General features: G+C 42.6%; 1 protein-coding gene across 1 annotated transcript in view; it reads right to left on the reverse strand.

The window, feature by feature from the left end:
• The window catches only part of FNDC3B (fibronectin type III domain containing 3B), a 174,287-nt gene that overhangs the window by 86,096 nt on the left and 71,208 nt on the right, over positions 1-16,983 (reverse strand). Inside the window, exons 4-5 of the mRNA XM_084530178.1 lie at positions 9,288-9,364; positions 1,027-1,270 (exon numbers count right to left, since the gene is read on the reverse strand). Of these exons, the coding sequence (XP_084386304.1) occupies positions 1,027-1,270; positions 9,288-9,364 (321 nt within the window). The remainder of the gene's footprint in view (positions 1-1,026; positions 1,271-9,287; positions 9,365-16,983) is intronic.

Genomic DNA, 16,983 nt, shown 5'->3' on the forward strand with positions numbered 1-16,983 from the left:
ATGGGCTGCAGTGGTACTTTCCCATTCCCTTCCCTCAGGAAAAGGAAGTTAACTATCAGCTGTAACGTCCATTCCCTTTTAGAAGATGAGGTCTGTTGTTCAACAGAAACTTCAAAGAGCAGCATCACTAGATACTTCTCTTTCTGCCTCTTTCTCCCTGTACCAAAAAAGCCTTATTTCTGGTGATAAGGCATTTGCATATTCTTTACAAAGTGTAATAACGCCATGTATTTTGGCAGTAAAATCATGAATCCAGAACTGATTTCCACGTTAAGCATCTCAAGTACCTTTGCTGATTACTTTTTTGGTTAATGCCCTCTTTCAGGTTACACCAAGACTTATTTCCAGGATGGAAGGGACACAACAGTGCTAGTTCAGCCAGAAACATGCTGCTTTCTCTCCTTTTATTGCCATTATTCACTTATGGCCTGATGAGGGTTGCCATGCTACCCTCTGGTATCAGACGGTGCTTTTTGGTGACTGACTGCCCAGTCTCAACCAGAACAACAATCAGCAAATGCCTGTTGTTTCTTGGAAAACCTCTGTGGCTGTGACCTGCTGGGGGGCAGAAAGCACACTGCTGCCAACAGGAAGCGGTATTCGGCTTTTCCCACTGGAAATGACTGTGGCAAGTCCTGCTCGGATCTAGCCCTCCTTTTCCACCCCCATTCCCAAGCCAGGACTGACAAATTTTGTCTTTGGCTTTTCTGTACAACGCTGCATCGTGACAACGCAGAACAATCAGCATGACTCACCGCCCTCGTTTGGAACACAGGATGAGGATTGTTTCCACTGTATTTACAAATTAAGTTAAAATTGTCTTTGTGTCTGCAACCTAGAGTTGCAACATTGGATTGCCTTGCCTTGCTGGACTTGGGATGGTGACACACTCTGACACTTGAAGAAGAATCCCTGCAGGGAAAACCTCTCCCTAAATTCTCTAATCCATCTGCCACTCTTGGTTGCACTACCCCTTAGATCCCCCTGAAAACAGGTGTGAAACGCCAGTACCTCCTCCCAACTCACCTTGTTCTCCGTATATTGTAGGGGGAAGATGATGCTGTGGGAAAAACTGCGGTGGCATGTCCCCGGGTCCAGTGACAGGAGGATAAAACGCTGTATGAGAGTTGTGAATGAAGTGGGGATGGTGCGCCAGGTACGGAGGTAAGTGGTGGGTGGGAGAGATGGCCGAGGGGTAGCTGGGCGGGTAACACTCCGGAGACTGCGGGGTAACCACCACCCTCCGAACGCCGGTGTTGTCTTCTATCACCTGCAAGGGAAGGCAGGGAAAGGAGCTCACGTTATGCAGCACCTGAACCGAACACAGTTTGCAAACAGCACTTGTCACGGTTTGTTCTCCTGTTAGAAAATGGTTGGGCCTCCGGTTTATTCATAAGCACATTTCTAAAATTACTATCAGCACAAGCAACTGTAGTGGTGATGTGGCTTTTTTTTGGAGGCACAGATAGCCACACTCATCACTGGGAGACTAATTATTGCCAGTGATAACTATGTGGGTAAGGGACAACATAAATACCCCGTGTTTAGAGAGCAAAGCAATTAAGAAAGGAATAGAAGGCACCAAAATAAGAGTACTCATTAGGACCAATCTTACCTTCTGCACATCAAATTCCTACTGCTGATTTGGACAGGGCTATTTGAGGGAGTACAGGGTAAGGAACAGTTGGAAATTAACTGGCATTGCTATTGTGTGTGCACAGAGCTGTAAGCTGCAGGAATGTGTTGTGCTGACACCCTTTTTCAAAAGACTCGCGCTGTTCACAACAGGTATCTGTTAAAAGCAAACCACAGGGTAGAAGTTTTCTTCTGCTAGAGAGCTCGTCTATATGTCCATGCAAATCTACCCTCAAATATGCATAGCTTGGCCCCGAAGACCATAGTCAAAGCATGTAAAAACAGATGTAGGAAGGTGGAAATGTGCTTAGGCTGAAAATAGTTTTTCAGCTTATATTTTTTCCAGAGCTGTATTTCTGGAGAACAGTCAACCAGCCCAATTTCGGTCCAGACCTACGAGCCAAGCTTTTCTTGAAGCTTATTCAAAAAAACCTCTGCCATTTCTGGAACTTTACAATACAGCCACATAGAACAGTTAATATTACTTTGATTCCATGTGTAGAAACGCATAAGGTAGAAAAACATGAAGGAAGCAATAATCTAGTTTCAGACAACCAACAGGCTGGTCACAAAATGTTTTTTCTAAACTGATTGATGACACACGGGGAATAAATAACGTATGGGATGTGTGAGAGAAGTGAACGGCACACCTTAGGGTCCCATCATTGGCAGCACAGACAAAAGGGCAAAGAACAAAGCTTGCTGACGTGTTGATGAAGACAACCCATGCTAAGGTTTTGGCAGGGGAAGTCTAGCACATTTTAAGCATCTGCCAGAAGATGCTGCCACTTTCAGCCGTTTGCCACCACATTTGCTGGAGACATCCAACCTCGCCAGCCGCATCAGCAGAAGAAAACCTGTGAAGGATTCCCACGCCCCACTGACTCCAGTAACATCATCGTGTCTTAGCCGAAACCACAAGAAATCATTTACGCTGATATACCCTGAGCTGAAGCAATCGTGGCATGGGCACACAATTGTTCCTGCTGACTCTTGCAGGGTGACGAGCCTTGTTTAATACACAGCGCCAGAGCCGTGAGCAGCAATGCTCCAGCAAACACAAGCCCATGTCTCAGGCATCATCTGAGCAATTTGCACAGGGTAAGACTCAACCAGCATTAGCTGACCCAGTTCTTCACTGACGCCTGTTGTGTCCCAGGGCTATGTGAATTTATGCTGGTTAGCTATGGGCTGAGACCACAGACATGGACACTCTGAGGGCTAGCTGGCTTCCTTACAGAAGGAAATTTTCTCCAGAAAGCCATTCGGTCACTTGTAATTGATGTTTATTCCTTTCCAAACACATTAAAAAATGTGTTGCTCGCTATGCCGAATAACCAGAATAGGAATTGTTTAGCTTAAAGTACTTTTCCTAACTTCTAACTTTACAACCTAAGCTAGCAATTTGTCATCTCCTAGCTTTAAATTTCAAAGATGCTGAAGAGTCCTCAAAAGACAGCTGAATGCCAGTGACAGACCAGCACTCCATTTTGCCCGCTCTGTTTTCAGGCCTCCAATCTCCCTTACCAGGTTCTGCTCAACCTCGTCCATGTATCGGGGCTGAAACCTGCACTCCAATTCAGAGAATGGGGCAATCTGTACTTACTGGAGAGTAAAGCAATTTATTTAAGACTCTGTATGAAAATGCAGAAACCCTCTCAGACTTTCATCATCACCTAACTTAGCTGAGATACCACAGTTCCTGCATTCTGACCTGTGAAGTTTTCGTCCTGGCTTGCACCAGGCTAAGCCCCAGAGATGATTTTGGTGTTCCAGAGAGGTTCAAGCCCCTATCTGTGCATCTAGAGCAGACTACATATGGATTCTGTGACCTAGATGAAAGATGAATATGTTAAAAAGCAGACTTAGACAGAAAGCCTGTACTGTGTAGCAGCACCTCATGTAAACCGATACTTGAATTATTATAATTTCTCTTCCTGAAGTATCTTCTAGAAAGCAGGGAGGAAGCCTCAAAGCCTCTTTGATGGCCTTTTTGATGAAATTCTGCTGCTGCTGAAGCTGCAGAACATCAGCAGCAGTGAGAGAAAAGCCAGAGAGCCAGGGATGAGCCAGCCTTCCAAATGACTTTCGTCAAGAAGCTGAGAGACTGATGTCTTTTGTTTCCTCCAGGCCACAAATGCTTACGGCATGCTTATTACTTCATGTGCATGTGTTCCAGTGAACGCAGAGACACAGGGGATCTTGCAAGAAGCTACTTTATTTCCTTGCCCTACAGGACATTTCCTCTCTAAACTAGGATTTATAGATAGATATGTAAATTTCTGAAGATGCGCATACAACCTTTAAATATGATATTCCATCCTTAACAGGTCATAAAACTGGCAATCCAATGGATTAGGTTTTATATGCATTAAGTAACTAGAAAACCAGGACTGGTTAAGAATGCAGATACCTCCTGATTTATAAAACCTGCAGTGTGTAAATTTTAGCAGCACCATTCTGGGAGATGACACTTTTTCCATTTATCAAATACAGCGTAAATGAGTTTTCAACCATTAATGTAAATAACATAACTTAGCAGAGGGCTTAAAACTTTGCTACTTAAAGAAGAAATTTGCAGTTCTTTGCATCTGCTTCAAACGGTGTCATGAAGATCATAAATTTGTCAGGAAACGCACTGCCTACCAAGCTGCCTCTAAGTCAGTGCCCAGAAGCAATGCTGAGGTCTCCAGATATAACTGCAGTATTCAAAGTAATTGTTAGTATTAATTTTAGAAGTTTGCATCTATAGAAAACAAATATTTCTGAGCATTTGGCACTTAGAGCCAAATTGTCATTATTTTGTGTTCTTCAAACAGTTACTAGTTAAATGGTCTTTTGCAATCATCCTTTTTGTGCTTGCTGGTGTAACAGGCACGCCACTTCAATAACAGTACCATTACAGCGTAGTTCTGTGCGGTTATTGCCACATTTTAAGAAGCCTAATTACTAAGTGGGGTGCATGATCTTTAAGGAGAACCTGGATGAACATCTCTACTACACAATAAAGTTGCCTCCCTGTTGGTTGCCGTGTTTTGAGGATAGTATTTTTAATATTATTTGTTTTACATTAAATATCTCACCGTAGCAATGAAAACTCCATCTAAATGAGATAATTCACATCTTCTAAGTATATCACTCCTCCAAGTTCTCTACTTTTCTCCACTGAAACTTAGTGTTACATCCCCAGGAAAAATACAGGCATGTTCATTTTGTACAGGTAAGCTGTACCGGTGTTTTCCTAAATTCTGGTTGAAGGAATACGGTCATCGTCTTCTGTAACACACACATCAACTGAACGGGCACAGTGCAGCAATATGGAATACATCTCCACTCCCTTTCAAAAAACTATTCTTATTTCATTAACCTAGTGTGCAAGCTTCAGCAAGGACATCTGGAGCATGGCCACTGGGCGGACCATGACCAGTACTTCGGGAATTTCATAAACTAAGTTGAACCTTCGCTCATAAATCAATCTGTACCAGAAAACAGTACAGAATGAGCTCATCTGCAAGGAACTCAGATGTCAACAATTTATTTATTCACTTAATTTTTTAAGGATGCCAATCCAAGATCATGCCAGTTCCGACAAGTTTGGCGTCGCTACCTTTGTCATCCATTGAGTACAAACACCAGCGTTACATCTGCACCTTCAACTTGGAAAGCATGGGTGAACATCCATAACAATGGAAAAAATGCTAGCATATTTTAAATCTAGAATGATACACATTTCCAGGGCCAGTAGTCTTGAACTGAAAAGGCTCATCACTTTATGGCTTGCTCTGTTAAGTATGAGATCTGCAAAACCCTCCTGAGGTTCAGTGTTAGCGAGGATCATCTTGTTAGAGGGTGACTCGACTGATCGCAGCCCCCAACATACAAAGAGCAGCTCTGTGAGCACTAAGCCATACAAAAACAGAGCCTGTGGCTAAAAGCTTATGCTAGATGAATTCAGTTTGGATGAGAATACCTCCCAGTGCAGAGAATCAGTGAATCATTAAGGTTGGAAAAGCCCTCCAAGATCACCTGGTCCAACCATCCCCCTGCCACCAATATCAGCTGCTAAACCATGCCCCTAAGCACCACGTGAGAATTTACCAGAAACCAAATCCTGAGGTTGTGATGGATTTTCTACCACTTCAAATGTCATTTAAAGACTTCCCTCCTTCTAGAAGTCACGGTCTGCTTCCATCAATGCCGTGTGCTCGATGCAGGAATGCCGAGCCGCAGGACGATGGCTCAAGCTGCGCAGTGGAGCCCACGCGACCCTGGCACTGCCTCCTGACCAGAGCAGCCTTATCAGCACTGTGCACACTTCACACTCGGATCACTCCCTGAGTGCTTTAGCCTTAAAATATCTGCGGCGGAGACTGCATATTAACAACTCCGTAAATAAAACCAAAAGTGGAGTTTCATGCCAACTTTTCATGTCCAACTACATATGAGTAATTCCTCAAACTCCGTGGAATTACTCCAGATTTACTTAAGTGAGAGCAGTCCTCAGCCAATAGCCCTAAGCAAGCAAGTTCACGATCATGGCTTTTGATATGATATTTCCATTTTTCAAGTTCCCATCAGAACACCCCAAATCCCCCTTCCCTCCTCCCTAACACACACCGTGAAAAGCAGAAATAAAAATGCAGGAGGATGTCCCCAAATTTGGATGCTCAGCATCCAAATGATGACCTTAACCTTCGATCTGTGCTGATGTGGGGAGGCCGGAGTGCCCCGGGAGCCAGGAGGAGGCACTGGGCTACCAGCCCGAGGGAAGGCAGCCTCACACCCATGTCCCAGCACAGGGCTTGCTCCCTGCCTGCCCCGCCGTGCAGCAGGGAAGCAGCTCCATCCGCAGCTCAGAGGCAGGCCTGGGATTAGGAGCTTGTGCCCAGCTCCTGGCATGCCATAGGAGTTGCTCCCTTCTCTTCCACAATTAAACAGCTACAGCCAAAGTCGTTGATGTCGCACTAATTTAATACAAATTTCTCTACATTGCCAGCTTCCACGACTGACTTGTACAGCAGCAATACTGTCTACCTACAGCACAGTAGGGAACTTTTTCTCTTCTGCATTTTATTAACCCTTATCCAACAAATATTTGCAGAGACATCCACTCTGATACCATAGTTCATACCTGCCTGAGGTGCACAGAGCTTTGCTCAAAAGCAAATGCAGAGTAAGTGGCTGCACTTTGCCTGCCTTTGAAAGAAAAACCATCCCATGGAAGATCTGTATGGGGTGTGTGTATTTGCTTTCTACTGTTTTTTTCCACCCTGGCAAAGCCTCATCATCAAAAACATCTCCGTAACTTCATCAAACCCAGCTTCCAATCACGACTACTAATATGGTCCTTGAAGTCTAGAAATAGAATCGATCTCCATTTCCGCCAGCTTCCGACAGAGCTGATCTCGCAGGGCACACAGCCTCCTGCCAGCTCCCTTTGCTGATCACTTCCACAGTACCAAAGAGGTACCGATGTATCATTCTAACTAATATAAAACTTAAGGCTAATGCTCACAGTTCCAACAGGCTTGGCATAGCAAAACGGAAAAAAGATTTCATGTCTTTTCTGAATAGCACTGCTACTTCTCCGCTGGGGTATCTGCTTTCTGCCTACACGCTTTGGGGACAAATCAAACTAAAAATCAAATGTGTTTTGATTCATATCTCAGAGAGCTTTAATTTGCTTTTTTATAGCCTTTCCCATGCCACTCCAAACTGAAGTTGTGCTCTTATTGTTCATCATGAAATGGTGCTTTAAACGATGAGACAACAAAGCAACAAGAACAAATAAGGCACAAAGATTTTATTACAATAAGAACTAATTTGATTACTACACACTTTCAACTATTATTTAATATGAAGCAATCTGAAAGGCAAGAGGTTGACTCCACACAGCAGAACATGCACTCTGCTGCTGAAAAGCACCGAATACACTGTTTTCTCCTAAACTTTACAGCATATTTCCAGTTACCTGGATTATTTTTTTTTCCAGAGGAGGCTTTTTTTTTTATTGGTTAAGAAACTACTTAAAGGTTTATTTAGTGGGACTATTAGGGTGAATCACAGAAAGCAGACAAGAGGAACCAAGTTCAGACAAAGGTACAGCTGTAAGACTTCGATCGCGTGGTTGAAAGCATTTCAGCTATACTCAGCCACTTGTCTTAGTACAGGAACTGAGAGGTCTAAGCACTTTAATAACAAAAAGGTGTTAAAGTTATTTCATAGGAAGAGCAAATCCTTTAAAAAATAAAACCAAATGGGTTCTCATCTATTAAAACATGAGGAACAGAGAAGTCAGCCTGCAGTACAAGTCCTGTACGTTGTTGTAGGTACCACTCGTGAAGAGGAGCCCCATGTGCTATGAAACACGCACGGGGAGTAAACACAATTTCACTGTTCCACCTCTAAGATCACCTAGTCCAACCTTTAACCTAGCACTGCCAAGTCACCATGTCACTAAGCTCTACATCTACACATTTTTTGAAGACCTCCGGAGGGATGGCGTGACTCAGCTGCTTCCCCGGACAGCACTCCTTCCACCTGCTGGATACAGAGCAAAGCAAAACCATGCTTCCTTCTTGCAGCTGCTACTCAAACATCCAGGAGCAGCCAAAATACAAGACAATCTCCCAGCTATGCATTCAAATGCAGGTGCACTCTAGGAATCCTGCAGAGGTTCTTAGAATTTCGGCATTTCTCATACGCTGTAGTCGTTCCTTGGATATCTGCACGATTTGGGCTCTCTATTAAATTAGGTGAGTCCATGACAAGCACTAAGGGCATTGCAAATGCTGTCTCAAGGTGTACCCAATCACCCAGCTAGGGGCAGGCTGGAAGCAGGCACCCTGCTGTCCTACGTGTGCTTGCTCCTAGCCCAGGGTCCAGCCTTCGGCTGAGCCTTTCAGGCTATGCTTTTTAAGAGACAGAAGGTTAACAACGTCCTCCGTACTTGAGGCATGTTTTCACTGAGGCAAGTTAAAATACCACAGAGTGATTGCAGTATTTTGTGGGATTTCAGCATGACGCCATCCACAATTTTTCAGAATTAGACAACCTCACATGTTTCCTGGGGAGGGGAAGGGATTCCAGGACACCATACATTTTCTGCTTAACGAGATGTCAAAATGTATGCATCCAAAGCTCTTATGTTATCCATCAATGAGATATGAAATGCTTTGCATATTTTTAATAAAACTCTCGGTCTAGTACACAGCTCAATGAAACTGAAAAAATGATCAGACTTATTGTATTATTTGCACTTCCTCTGCTTTTTTTTTTTGCTTTTTTTTAAAAAAAAAAAAAAAAAAAAAAAAAACTATAGAAAGCCTCTAAGCTTTGCAGAAGATGAAAGGAGAACAAATGATCAGGTCATCTAAAGTAGCTGCTCAAGAGCTCTAAAACCTAACACCTTTGTAAAAAGCTTTTTCCACCTTTTTTCCATAAATACAAAACAGATAATTAAATCATACATAGTGTGTGCAAATGCACATGTATGCTCGTGTTCAAATATGTGTGTACTGTCAGTAAAGAGGAAGACTATGAAAAGGGATAACTTTCACTAATATTTCTAAATTACACTTCAACCAAGTAGACTTCTCTATATGATCAATGCTATTGCTTTTATCTACACTTTAATTCTTCCAGAAGCATACCTGTGAGATATAACCGGGAGGCACATGAATAGGGGGAATGGATCCATTGGGTGACATCATGGGAACCTCCGCTGGCCCTAATAAAAAAGGAGAAAAAAAGATTTATTTTTCAGTTAAAAGAAATTGCACAATTGCTAAAAAAAAAAAGGTTAAAAATAGATTTATTTTAGAAGCCTACAATAACAAAATGATCAGCTCCAGTCATTTCTGGTGTGTGGAAAATGCCTTGTGCCATCACACTGAGAATAAGATCATTGTTCAATGACTTTAACATATATTCTGCTGAAATAATATTTTCATCATAAAACAGCTAAAACACAGGCTTTATATTACCCACTGATCAACTTATACTGCATTAAGCAGTAACACAATATGTCCTTTAGCAGCCCACAATTCCTATATTGAAATCTGGTTAAGTTATTCTTGCTGAAGGCATGGAAGCTCAGAACAAAGCAGAAACTGTGCGGCCTGGAATTAGGCAGCTCCCAAGGAAAGCGTCCAATTGTACCAAAAATCACATACGCGAAAAGCTATCTATCTATTTAAGAATGCACAAAGACCAAATTCATTATCTCAGCTATTCAGACTAACCTTGGAATGTGGTTATACAAGCAAGAAGCTTATGGTTTCCACTCCAAAATCCAGCCCTGAGCGTGCCAGTTCCCTTTGGAGGCACTGAGTACAAGTATAACAAAGCAAGTGCCATAATCATTCAACTTTGCAAACACAGCCTCACAGCTACAAGAAAGCGTCCAGATAAAATGGAAACAGTTGACTCAGTTGCTGGTTGATTTAGCCATTAAAACCAGAAACATCACCCAGAACAGTCAATAAAACGAAACCCCCAAGCACCAGACAGATGTTTGCTGTGAGAATTTACTGTTTTGAAAAGTTAATTTAATTACTTTCTTATTACGCATGCAAATGTTTATACTAATCCGTTCATCTAGCATTTGCCACAGCCTGTGAAAACATCCATGGTCAAACTCTTAAGAAGAGCTCAGGGAGAGCTCTGCACTTTGTAACCGTGAATGGAATTTTAGTTTTGACCAATACTATAAAAAACCACAACCTTCTTGGACGTCCTTCTCGGACATCAGGCATCTCCAAATTATTCTAGAAAAGGAAGCCAAGAGGCTCAAGCCACATGTGGGATGTCACGGCTGGGGCTTTGCCTATCAGCACAGCAGTGACCGCTCCAAACGCCCGGACAGGTCCAGAGAAATCTCCAGAAACAAAGCGAGCCACGGCTTGTTTTCTGGTATCAGCAAAACCAGTCTGCATTAAAGGACAGAGAAGCTGTCCCCTATCCACGTGTATCTTTGTAGTCTTCAGGCTGTGCACGGCACAGTGAGCAGCTCTCTCCTCACCCTCGCAAAGAGCACGCTGCGCACAGGAACCCACCTGTGCCATTTGCATCTCTCTGATGCTGGCTCATTTTCTCTACCCGGTTATTTATAGCCTGATCAGCACATATGGTTTCTACCAGTCACAACTACATTTGAAATATGATAATTTATCAAGTGTATTAAGCACGTGAAAACTCCTGAAGTTTAAATTTTTATTCTTTCAGAAGTCATTACAAGCATGTGGTTCTGCTGCTCTTAAGGCTTTCCTGCACTTAACTACGTAGGGAACTTCACCCATATTACAGCCCCACTAGGAAAAAAAGGCTTTATTACTCCTTTTTCTTTTTTTTCCCACCTCATTCTATAGCCCTTTCAATGTTGTCTCCCCAGATAAAGCTCCCGTAGTCAACAATTTCAGTAGGCATGGAAAAAACCAACAGCATGAGCAGCAAGCAATTACTGGCGGGGTGAAGTTATCGGTTAAATGGCTCTGTTTAAACCCATAAAAAAATATGAAGTGACAATTGGTTCAGAGGGAGCTTTTCAGAAGTAGTATTTGAGTAAATGTATTTTTCCTATCAGAAAAAATCTTTACAAATCTCTGTTGAGGAACGCATTTTTATACTTCCCTCTGAACCTCTGGTTCCACACACTGCCAAGTTTCACGCCGCCGTTAGTTGGGCAATACACAGCCACACGTAACAGCCCACATGGGCACACACACGACAGTGCTTTGTTGTGAGAGTTCAAGCCACACGACATTATCAAGTGCTGGTCAGTTCCTCAGGATGAAACGTGCCTGAGAATGGGTGAGATGGATGATTAGCATTGTTACACAACCCATTCCTTCTCAAGGGTTTCTCAAACCTGAAAAACTGAGAGAAAAGCATCTTCGTAAGATGAAAAAAATGAACCCAACATTTAAGTGGAACAATTCAGATGTTACTACAAGTGGATAATACCTAATAGAATAAAGCCTTTAATCTGTTTCAAGCCCACACCAAAATTCTGTCTACATATGGTCACCACTGCCCTAGCTGGTCTCTCTCAAAAATACGTTGGAAATACATTCCAAAATGGAAGAGTTTTGGAATTTCTACGTATAGATCAGCTAGTCACTATACGACAACTAACTTGAGAATCACTTAACTCGGCACAGCTCATCATCTGTCCTGCAAAATCTTTTGCCAATTGCTCATATGGAGTAGCAATCTACTGGCAGGAAGAAATCAAACTCCCACACTGATACTGTTGACTGTAACACTTCCATTCCAATAAAAAAAGATTGTGTTTTATCATCAAAACGTGCACCGTGCAAGATGATCCTTAACCTTGCGCACGACCCACAAACTGTTAAAGTCATTTGGATAACAGGTTTTAAAAGAATGACAGCCTAGTGATTTGCAGTGAGGTTTTGTTTCCAGTGCTTTGATTTCAAGGCTAGCCAAATGACTTTAGCATACATTATTTCATCTCTCTCATCAATGGTATCAAAACAACTTCAAGTGGCAGTGCGTAATATACAGGGCCCATCTCTGTGGCACGACAAGACTCAGAATTACTAAAGATTGTTCTTGCAGTGAGACCACTCCCCACTTCCCCGTTTAACGTTAAAACAAAATCAAACCATTTTTTGTGGTGGTGGTGGTGAGGGTGCTTTATTTATTTATAATTTGTTTAATATGTTTAACTGTTAAAAAGTAAATATTTAGAAAAGGATGTTCCTCAATTAGTTATAGGAAGGATATAAGTTTCCCCTAGGGTATTTTAGAGCCTTGCAAGTTTTAATTGAAGCTCATGGTTCAACACAAACTTTAACTGACCTGAGGAAAAGTCATTCTGCTCTGACCTGGGTGCTGTACACTGCAATGAGCTTGCTTTAACAGTTTTTGAGCCTGTTAACAAACGAAGGCTGTCTCCTGAGTTCACAATGAAACCGAGCCAGAAGAGATTTGGCCACCTCTGCTCACAAAGCCAGAGTCCAAATTCCACTCTGAGCTCCAACATTGTAAACAGAGAGCACCTCCACCAGCTGCTGGAGGGCTGGCTGCCTCCGAAACGCAGGTGCAAGGAACCCCTTGCCCTGCTCGGCAGCTCGCGGGCTGCAGGCACTGGAGTCTCCCCAGGCCGGGGACAGAGTACGCTTCGCCCGAACCGTGAGAGCATCAAGGGTTCATTTTCCCAGCACATTTGTAATCAAGGGAGAGTACAAGAGCGACTCAGCTTCATAGCGTGGCAGAGCTAATTAATAGTTTGATGCCTCGGTGAGAGCCTGTCCTCCTCCTACAGCTACACGCTGCCTCCTTGCTGCTGCTCTGCCACTCAGCTCGCGGTGTGGGAGCTAAATATTGTGACCATTTCTAGATGACAAAAACATTTACCAAATCTCTGGCTTAAAAAAAAAAAAAAAAAAAAAAAAAAAAAAAAAAAAAAAGGAAAAAGAAAAAAGCAAAAACCAGCTGCACATCCAGTACAACAAAAATAACAATTACTCTATTCCTTCTTGTACTGCGGCATTTTATGCGAAGCTGCAGATGAACCCAAGTCTACCTCAATTTTCTTCCTTGTACTGACCCTGCCAAGGAGGCTGCTCTGCCATGGGGACTGCCAGCTCTTTTGTCCCTTTTGATTCTTTCGGGAATCATGTCACAATCTGCTTGAGGAATTTTTGCCCTAAGGTTTTCAAGGCTAACTACAGCCTCAGTTTCAGTCCATGACACTTGCAAAATTCTTGTATAAAAGCAATTTTGTAATCAGTATTGTTTTGCTCTTTTTTCTGAGCGACCTTTTATGGATACATTAAAGGTTTCTTTAGCTTAATTAGTTTTCTTCTTTTAATTACAGAAGCCAAAATCTGTCATTTCAATTCCTCTGGCTGTAGCAATGCATCTTGCCTATTTCTTCCTTTCCACGCAACATTATAGGGCAAAGAGGTCATTGCACTTCACTGTTTTCCTTTCCTGACTGCTACAGATAAATGCATTGAATTTCTCTCTCTTGCTAAACCATATCCACTGCAGAATATCATTCACATCCAGTTCCAGCCCCCACATGTTTTACTAGATGTTTGCACTGCCCATGTTGCAGACCTTGTTTGTAAGACCCAAACCCCTCCTGGATTCAGGATGAAGTTCACATCCTGACCAATTATTGAAAGCTCAAGTTCATGAACAGCTCAGCGAAATCTCAGCACTGTTTATAGCGAATATGTACTGACCTACAATTTCATCCTATAACATCCGCATTAGCACAGAAACCATATGAGATAGAGTAATTTGGGCAGGGTTTTACTTTGAAATTGAAGAATCTCCTACATTTTACTACAATGAACCTACTGCACCCGTTAAGCAGAAAATGAAACCCAGGCAGGTAAATGCCCTCCCTGTATTTTATAGAGCTTAACAGTTATAATTAATCCATGGAAAACCGCTATGTTCACAGCAAAACTGGTACCGTGACTTTCAACACACAGGGTGCATCTCAGGAAGTGAATCTGTTGAGCAAGAGCTGTGACCGAACGAAAAGGAAAGATAATTAAAGGGCAAATTGGCCTGCTTTGCTAAAACAAATGACCCAGGCCTCGCTGCCCTTGGCAGGGACCCAGGGTTCTGCATTTTCACATGGCCGAGCAGCTGTTCCGGAACAATTTCCTCAATGAAATAAGCACAAACAGGCTCCCTTTCACTGTCAGGCACACACGGCTTCCCTTCCCACTTGGTTATTCTCAAAGCACCCAAATCAGGTGGTGACACTGAAAACAACAAGCTCCACAGGCCTGTCCCCCCCTCACAGCAGTGGTGCTGAGCGCTCTGCCCGGCCTGCAGGCCGCACAGCAAACCTGCTCACTAAGCACAGGTGGCCACGAGCGTGTCAGATCCCTTTATAGAGTCCTACACCTTTCAAGCAGCATCTCAAGAGTTTCCACCTATAAATATCACCATAGCTTTGAGGTGCAGCCCCTCCTAGCCAGGAGCTAGCTCGGATGCTATAGATGCTACTTGCCAGGCCGTGGCGGTGACGGCTGAAACCCTGCACGCCCTCCAGCTGTGATATGAACATTTTCATCCATTAAAATAGGTATAACAGGTTTTAGGAAGATAGTGGTACCATTTACTTACTCTACTCACATGTGGTTAAAGGCAGTGGAAGAGTCAACTCCCACGTGCCTGCTGAAGTTACTAAGACACGGGGTCGTAAGTCTGCTGTGACCAAGACCAGAATATTTTGTTCCTAGATGAGAACAAATTTGTGGACTGAGACTACTCCTCATTAGGGACAAAAGAAGGAGCAGCTTTTACAAGATTAAGTGCCTGAGGGGGTAAAATGACAGCTGTTCAAAAACCTTTGGAGAGGTCTGGAATGCTGGAAAAATCCCAGCTATGCTGCATTCAACCTACTGGAGGTGGGGCAGGGAAGGTGCAGAAAGACCAGTATCAAACACAGGGTTAGTGAAAGCACCCAGAGTTTGGCCATCGCCATGGGGCTCATACACAAAGGCAGCTGCATATAGGAAGTTTCAAACTGCTTATGCATAGGTATTTGTCCATTTTCTCAAGACAACCTCATCAGCAGTTAAGGAGATGAATAAAAGGCTGCCTAGTACATGCTTGTAGCATTTCTCAGATTGCCAAAGCTGCTAAACAATTTTCCGTGATTAATTAGGGGGCAGAAGAGGGGATCTTGTTCGCGTGCATGGATTTTGGATCCAACATCAAATGACTTCAAATAAATGTGCGCGAAACATCGAAAATTAATATCAGGCTGAAGCCTGCTGCATCTGCACAGCTTAACCATTGAACAGTTACCTCAATCTGTACGTGCAAACACAGACATTAACAGGGGAGGTTGAATACTTTTGTGTAGGGCAACTACACTCCTTAAACTCCTCTACAACTTCCATGGCCCCCTCCTCCCACCTTTATTTTTTTCTCAATATGCTTTCTAAATCTTGTGACTATTAGGAGTTACAAATTATAACAATCCTTTACTCATTCCCCTACGCAAATTACCAAATTAATTTGTCAGAAGCATACCAAAAATCAAGTTTAAAAACAAAATGGTCCCTCATAGTTTCAGTGTATTATTGTTACTACCATTAAAGAGTGAATCATGTAGCTATGAACTACACGCATAGCACTTGGATCTTACAGGACTTGGACTGCTGTTTTCAACATGTGTAGACACACTTACTCAACCAAATATCAAATTAAAATGCTCAGAAACGTGTGCCAAAAGCAGACAGCTCACAGAGCTTTTTCTGGCTTATTTACATGACAGCACCTTTGCTGTTTACACTGGAGACTCTTAGAAGTGGTTTATTTTACCTGTGTTAGCCACTTGACCTGCTCCACACGGAGGGAGGCTCAAGTACGTTAGACTTGTAGGTAAACAACTGCACTTTATTCTTTAAAGCAAGAATCACGAGATTTCTATGCAACAATTTTGCTGTGTGTGTCTCCCAGATGTGGTATTCTAATTTGGGGCATATTCTAGAAATACTAAAGTAACTCATAAGAACGAGAAATGAGCTCCAGCGTATCAGTTGCACTGAACATGCTGTGCCTAAAGCTACCGCACTACCCCAAGCTGCTATGCAGAGGCAGTATCACGTCTAAATTTGAAGGGGAAGCTAGTTCAAATATTCATTTTCATCCCTCACAAAGGTATGAATTACTAAATTTCCAAACATCAAATGGCTGATGTTTCAAACATGAAATGTGTGCTGTTATTTTGAGATACTCATCCTGAGCGTGAAGGGCTGTCCCACTTGTCCTCCTGGGGACAAGCACTTGGTCCACATGCAGCCACCCCACGCTGGTGCAGGAGCCAGCAGCAGTGACAACAAGAAGCTTTTGAAGTACAAAGATCATCAAAATGTTCATAAAAGGTTAGACAAGTATACATACTCTGCCACAGCGAGTTGGTGAAGATGACTTCTTCAGGTCTCTTGCTATTCTACATTCCCAGGTGGGTTTTCTTTGTTCTTTTTTATTATTATTATTATTTTTAATTGGCCCATATATTCTTGTAGAGTTTCAATTTAGGGACAAATTAATATTTTTGAGTGGATTTTTTTTTTTAATAGAACCAGAACATTTTGCTGCCCTAATCCGAATAAACAAGTCAGATTCTTTTGCTAAAATAAACCTTTTCTGCTGGTTGGCTCATCAGCCGCTACTGCAAAAACACTTGCAAAGAGTATGTTGCAATACTTCAAGCATTGAAAATAAGCATACTCCCATGGCAATTCACCAGATGGGTTACAGATTGTAAATCATAGATGTCTAGACTAAAACACAAGAGACAAACATCTGTCTAAAATCAGTTAGCTTGAATGGCAAATACTG

This window comes from Aythya ferina (assembly GCF_964211825.1).
Source record: "Aythya ferina genome assembly, chromosome: 9".
Lineage (NCBI taxonomy): Eukaryota > Metazoa > Chordata > Aves > Anseriformes > Anatidae > Aythya > Aythya ferina.